The 6,944-nt window shown below is 56.6% G+C and overlaps 1 protein-coding gene across 2 annotated transcripts in view; it reads right to left on the bottom strand.

Moving 5' to 3' along the window:
- Positions 1–6,704, bottom strand: part of FAM107A (family with sequence similarity 107 member A) — a 51,064-nt gene extending 44,360 nt beyond the window's left edge. Inside the window, exon 1 of one of the 2 annotated variants that reach the window (XM_032411632.1) lies at positions 6,134–6,704. In XM_032411632.1, the coding sequence (XP_032267523.1) occupies positions 6,134–6,157 (24 nt within the window). In that variant the 5' untranslated portion in view covers positions 6,158–6,704. The remainder of the gene's footprint in view (positions 1–6,133) is intronic. The other variant, XM_032411637.1, reaches the window with a different exon arrangement.
- Between the last annotated feature and the right edge of the window lie 240 nt (positions 6,705–6,944).

Here is a 6,944-nt window from a genome sequence, read left to right on the forward strand (position 1 = left end):
GAGGGGCACCCAAAGGGTGTGGGGAGCAGAGGGGCAGAGGTCAGGTAGTCGTGGGGTCTCCTCATTCTGCTCCCAGGGGACTTTGTTGGTGGCTTCTGTGTCTTGTGTCTCTGTCTCTTTCTCCCTCTCCATCTCTCTCTTGCTTGGTTCTCAGCTGTTTTTGAATACTTGAACAAAAGCGAGAAAAAAAGAGAATGTTCTCCTTGACCAAAGAGTCTAAAGCAGATACATAGTTGGTTTTTGCGGGGGAGAGTGTTATGGCAAGGTGAGTGGAGGGGTAGGTGGGGGGGGATGGGGAGTTAGGGCCCCACCTGAACCAGCCCCACAGCAGATCCCAAGCCCAGAACCAGGAATCAGGAGGCCCTACCAGGCCAGGAAGATTTGCTGCAGACCAAGAGATTCTTTCAGTTCCTGGGACGTGCTATGCCCCTCATACCTCCCGGCCTTGGCAGGTCCTGTTGTGTCCCCTGGAAGCCTCTCCTAGTCCCCTGACCTCGTTAACCCTTTGTTCCTCAGATCACAGCTTGGGCGTCTGGGAGCTTCCTGACTGCTCTTCTTGCTTTGTGGACCTCCTGTGTCCCGGCTCCTCTGTGTTTCCCTCATCAGGGCACCCGGCCCCTGCCCCGTCATCCCCAGTGACTTAGTTCTCTCTTGCTGGGCTGTGCACCCCAAGGACAGGGCCTGAGTCCTGTCCACTGCTCTGTCTCCTGTGCTTGGGATCCTGGTACCCATAGTGCCCAGCCAATGCTTGTTGAATGAATGATGAACAATCAATCCATGAGGTTTTGCATTTGGCCAGGAAGTCGTACTGGTGGAAAGTGTGTGTGTGTGTGTGTGTGTGTGTGTGTGTGTGTGTGGTGGGCAGCTGGAGGTGAGGTGGAGAATGTGGGAATTTGGGTCAGAGTCTTAAAGCTATTGGAAGGAAAGGAGGGGATGCGTGGGAGAAACTGAGGGGTCCAGCCTACGTCCTTCCTTGCAGCCTGAGTTCTGCGTGGATCCTTCCGTGAGCTTGGCCTTCATCCCCACCCTCGAGTTATCCCCCCAGAGACCCAGCTGCTGTCTGTCTCTCTTTCCCTTCCCTCCTCAATTTATTGGGTACTGATGATATGCTAGGTGCTGGGGACATGGTGGTGAGCCACAGGCCAAACCCCTTCTCCCTTCCTTCTTGGATAAATCACAGAACTAAAGATGAAATTACAGCCATGATCAGTGTGGTGGGGAGAGTGCCGAGAGCATAATGGGATTTGCCCTAGTCTGGGGAACTCGGAGGGGGGGTATGGTGGTGCCATGCGGTGTCTGAAGGAGCTTTATCCCCTTCTAATCTCTCCGGCCCCTTCCCAGCTATCCCTGGTGATCCTCCAGGCTTAGGAAAACCTGTAGCCTATTCATGCAAATACAGCCCTGAGACAAGCTTGCTCTCCCTCACCCCCACCTCAGCCTCTTGCCCTGAGTAGACATTTGGGATCCACTCAGGCAAGACTTCCTAGAAGAAGGGTCAGCTGAGCTGGCATTTTTCTTCCTTTCTTTCTCCTTCAATTTCTTTCCCTCCTAAGCTGGGCTTCCAGCCATAAGGATGGACAGGAGAAGTTTTAGTCCTAGAAGAGGTGATTGCAGTGCTGAGAGTGATGGCACTGTGAAACAAAAAAGCAGCATTCTTTCCTCTGGGCAGACCTAGCTAATGCCTGGGTACCAGGCTCCACTGGTAGAGAGTGGACCGGATTCCACCCCTGCTAACCGGTTGCCTTTGTGCAGTGCCCAGCCTGTGCATCCGTTTGGGGCAGCCCAGGGCATTCAGCTTCTGAACCCAGCTTGGAGAAGCCAAGGGCAGAGGAGAAGGAAAGCCCCACTGGGAGGCCTCAGGGAACAGGAAAAGGGCCCTTTCCCTGTTTCCTAAGGTCTCTCTGCCTGCTTTCAAAATGCCCCTTTCAGTTGTTGCCAGTACATAGCTCCACAGCTCCTAGACCTCACCCTCTGTCCCTGGGCTTTCCCGGGGAAGAAATTTCAGCTCCAACTTTTTGCAGGGTTCCAGGCCAGGCTATTGTGAGGGTGGGGAAGGAGGTGGAGAGGCTAGCTCACCGTGAAGGGGCGGACAGTGTGTTTAGCAGTTTGCTTAGGCCGGGGAGATCATACAGGGGGTGAACAGATGGAGTCAAAAGGGGGAGCCTGGACCTGAATGACAAAGTCTGTGCTCACGATTACAGCATGTGTGCTCATCTCTCCTCCCAGAACCCCCAGGAGTGTGCCCTGCATGTGTGGATGAGGGGAGCAGTGGGGGTGCTGGGCCCCAGCTGTCCTCAGAGAAGCAGTCGGAGGCGGTGGGCAGAGTAGGGGCCGCGGCATGGCAGGGGCAGCGGAAGCCTCCTAACGAGGTGCTCACGCCCCGCCAAGCGGGTGCCGCTGAGCGGGAGCCATCCATCATCGGCAGGGATAATTGTTCAGGGAGCCAGTGGGGCCCAGCCAGATGGGCGCCTTTTGGACTTGGAAAGAACGAACACTCCCTTTCAGACCATTTATCAAATTTAGCTGGATCTCTCATCTTTTTTTCCGTTTGTTTCTGTCAAGGAGACTTTCTCCTAATGAAGACGAATGCAGAGCGATGAGTGACTTGGCAAATGCCCACAGAGTCAGAATACAGGATCCATTCAGGGAAGTGAAAAACCCAGGTGGTGTGGAGTTTGGAGAGATGTCTTAGAGCATGCTAAGTGTCCAACCTTCAAGGGGTTCCAGTGGGGATCTGGGGGGCACAGCCAGCCCCCTCTCTGCTGGAGCTCCCCCTTCAGCTTCCAGAGCAGGGTTAAGAGCTTGACCCACCATTCCCTGACACCGACTCTGTGCCAGGTGCTTCAGCTCGTCCTAGTGTGCGTGGGGAAATCACGATCCCATGTAGCAGATGAGGAGACTGAGGCTCCGAGAGGATGAGCAGGTGGCCCTGACTGGGGACCCGGGTGGGACTGAACACTGTGCTTCCTGCTCCAGAGCCCACCTTCACACACGCCAGCAGAGCAGTTCATTGGCCGAGGGGTCCAGGCTCTTCAGACTGCCTGGTTCAAATCTCGACTCCACTGCTTACTAGCCGGGTGGCCTTGAGCTCTCGTTTAATCTCCCTGTGCCTCTGGTTGTTTGGGTAATGCAAGTGTCCACCTCAGCGAGCTGTGGGAATACTGACTGAGAGAATCTTTGCCGAAGCTTGCGGTGCATTGTGTGCTGTTACGAGTAACGTTTTCTGATACCAGGATATCATTTAGTATCTGTTTTTAGTATTGGCAGCCTTAGCGGTAGACTCGGGATCACGTCTGGGGAGCTGGACTTGGGTAGGCATTGCCTGGAACAGCTTGTGGGCCTGTCCCCTTCCTGAGGGAGGGACACTGGCTGCTGACGGGGGACTGAGGACGGAGGGCCCTGACCCCTGGTCTCCGTGGATCGTCAGCTGGGGTCTGAGGTCCGTGAGAGTTGCTGTGAGGGCAGGGATGCCTTTCCCTCCTTGGCCCAGCTCCCAGCACAGGTACCCAGTTAATGTTTGTTAATGGGAGGCTGGGGTGGGAGCAAATGAAGGCTTGCGGACAAATGTGGGCTTGAGCAAATGAAGGGCGGACGTTTGTGCATTCAGTGCATTCTCTGAGGGTGGCTCGGTCCCACCGTTCATGGCGCCAGGGAAGGAGACCCACTGCCTTCCTGTGTGCCTCCAGAGTTGGGCCTGGAGTTGCCGGGCCTCGTGGAAATGGTCTGACCCTGGCTGCATGGCCCTGGCAAGTCCTTCTGCTCTCTGGGCCTCAGTCTTCCTGGCTGTACAATAGGGAGGGGATTGGACCACATCACCAGGGGGTTTCCAGACCTTTTTACTAGAACTATGATTAAGCCCTAAGTGTGGGAGGGGGTCTGAGAAGCCCCCAAGGACAGCACTGTGACCTTTCTAGGACAGGCCAGTGGGTGTCACGGACATCCCACAGAGACCAGCTGGGCTCTTGCCTCCAGAAACAGAGCAGTAGGCATGTGGGGAGTCAGGTGGGGGGTGATCCACAGATAGGGAGCCCCACAAAGGGCCTGGCCTGGACATGCTCACAGCCTATCTCCCGGCTGGCTCCACCCCTGAGCAGCTGGGGGAAATCGTGTTTGCTCCCGACTCAGGGTTTTCATCTGCTGTGGGGTGTGATAGTAGGTGCCCTGGGTGGCTCAAAGGGAGGGGTGAAGCCCAGAAGAGGCCGCAGGTATGAGAGGATCAAACCCAGACGGAGACAATGTTCACTGAGCATCTATTTGGCTCCAGGCATGATATCATTTAGCTTTTACGACAGTGTGAGAAGGATTATTATCTTTAGTTTATTGAGGCAGAACCTGAGGCTCAGAAAGGTGCCTTGTCTTGTCCAAGGTCACAGGGTATGTGTGGAGGAACTGACTCTGGTCTGTCTGACCCCAGAGCTCATGTTCCCATTCGCTCTGTTCTGGGACCTTCCCCCCGCTGAAGGGCGGGAGGAGGGGCTCGGCCCAGGATAGGCCTGGCTGCCAGTCTGGGGGCTCGTTCTGACTGGAGGGGGCCTCCTGGGCTGCTGTGCTGAGGAGGATTCTGAGGCCATCTGGACCTAGTGGGAAAGGGTGCACGGATTGATTTGTGATGCTTGTCGTGGGTGAGAGAAGAGAGAGAGGCAGTCCATGAGCTGTCTTTGCGTTTCCTAGGCCAGACCTTGTCAGGGTCTTTTCTAGGCCTGGGAAGCTGTTCTCCAAGGTGACTCTCTGCATGTCTACGTTTCAGGCAGGATCTAGAGGCTGAGCTCACTCTCCGTTGGGAGAGCAGAGGAGCTGGAAGAGAGTTCCTGCAAGGGGTTGGGTGGGGCCAGGGCGCAAAGATCATCTACCTGCCCTAACTGCAGGTGACCCACGCTGGCCACTGCGGGAGGGAGAAGGACAGCTCCAGGACATCAACCTTTTAGGATAATGCTGCTGGGGCTGCTGAGGGCAGGCAGGAGATTCCGGGCCTGATTGTACCTGAAACAGAGGCGGTGGGAAGCAGAAGCCAGCGCAAGGAGACCCCAGGGGTTATCTCACCCAACACTCATTTTCCACATGGGGAAACTGAGGTCCAGAAAGCTTCCTCCATGGGGTCCATGATGCGTCTTACTTAAAATCTGAAAACTGTGGGATGGGCAGGGTTGGCAGAAAATGTAAAGTCGAGCAGAACCACGAGCCGTCTGCGCATTAGAGCCCCTGTTTATTGGGTGTCAGGCAGCGTTTTACGCACGTCCTCAGCATCATGTCATGGCACCTCCCGGGAGGTGGGGACCAGCCCTACTCTACAGGGGCGGAGCTGAGATCCAGAGGGGTTCAGCTCCTTGGCACAGTAGGGAGCAGTGCCCCGGGCAGCCTGACCACACCGCTGGGATCACAGTCCCGGGCGATGTGGGCTGAGAGCTTGTTTAAGAATCCCCGGGGAGCCCTGCCTCCCCTTTCCCCTGATCCCAGAGGTCTGGGGGGCCCCAAGAAGGAGACTGTTGAGCAAGCCCCTTCCCATGCCCCCTCTCTAAGGCAGACAGAGGGGGTCTACAGACCACATTTTCAGAAACACCGCATAGGCTATGCATACAAATCCCCAACTGAGAGTCCAGATGAAGAAGGTGATGCAGAGGGAGAGGAAGAGAATTCTAATAATAACAGAGCATAGCTTATATATAGCCCACTATGAGCCAGGCACCGTTCGAAACACTTTACATGCATTTTAATTCATTTAATTCTCACCAAAAGCCTCTGAGGTAGTGACTCTTGCCCCCATTTTACAGATGGGGAAATGAGTCACAGAAAGCCTCAGTAACTTGCCCACGGACACTCCCGTGGCACACGGGGAAGGGGCGGCCACGGAGCCTGTATGTGCGGAAGTAGAGAGGTGTGTGTGTCTGTCAGACCAGCCTGTGAGAGTGGACAGCCCCCAGGTCTGTTGAGATGGAGAGAGCGGAAGGCTTTGTCCTAAGCCCAGCCAGGTTTCTCGATGCAAATCTTGGCTGTGAGCTCAAGGAGGGAGGCGGGCGGGCAGTGCCTGGCTGAGGCCCCATGCAGCCTGCAGGTGGGTGGGGGAGGGCTCCCACTTGCCAGATGCAGCCTCCCTCCCCACGTTCACGGACCCGGCAGGACCCTCGGGGGCTCTTACCTTCTTCCCATGGACCGCTCCCATGGCATGGAGTGGGCACCAGGCCTGCGTGGGCCTCGGGGGCCAGGCTGGGGGTCCTCCCTGCTGATGCTGTTCTCAGGAGCCGGGGCCCAGGGGGTTCCCCAGGCCAGGGCCCCCCGTGCTCTCGCGGCTCATTCTCCTCAGGCACAAAGGAGGCTTTCACAGCTGCTCCTAAGCCCAGAGCTCCTCAGACAGGCTTAGGGTGATTCATCCTGTCAGAGGGGCACGGTGTCTCCAGATGGCTCACACGTCCTGTGGTCCCTCTAGCTCCTCACTTCTTATACCCCTGCCTCTCTCAGGAGGGGAAACTGAGGCATCCAAGGTTGGAGGGGGGAGAGAAGCAAAGCGGTCCTCTCACCATGCGGCCGGCAGCTTGGGTACAGCGGGTGACCTCTGGCTGGCCCAGCAGGCAGGACTTGGCCTTCTTGCCAGGCTGGGCACTGATCCGCAGACAGGTCCCAGACAGGGGAGGCTGCGTGGGACAGCTGGGCCGTGGGGCTCGGGGCAGGCTTGTGTGGGGATGTGAACCTCGGGCTGGACAGCCCCCATTAATACTAGATCTTTGAAGACACTTGGGGGCAAGGGCTCTCCCAGAGCAGAGACTCTGAGAGCCAAGTACTTCATTCACCAGGACAGTAGTCCCGGCGGGGAGGGCTGGGCTGGGCTTGGGCCAGGAAAATATCTGGAGGCCGGATTCCAGGCTCAGAGCCAAGTTCTCAAAGTTCCCCCAGCAGTTACCCTCCTCCTCAGTTGCTACCCCTCCTTCCTTCTTTTTATCGCCAGCATGGGA

The sequence above is a fragment of the Phoca vitulina genome, unplaced genomic scaffold (genome assembly GCF_004348235.1).
Source record: "Phoca vitulina isolate PV1807 unplaced genomic scaffold, GSC_HSeal_1.0 scaffold13, whole genome shotgun sequence".
In the NCBI taxonomy this organism is placed as follows: Eukaryota; Metazoa; Chordata; class Mammalia; order Carnivora; family Phocidae; genus Phoca; species Phoca vitulina.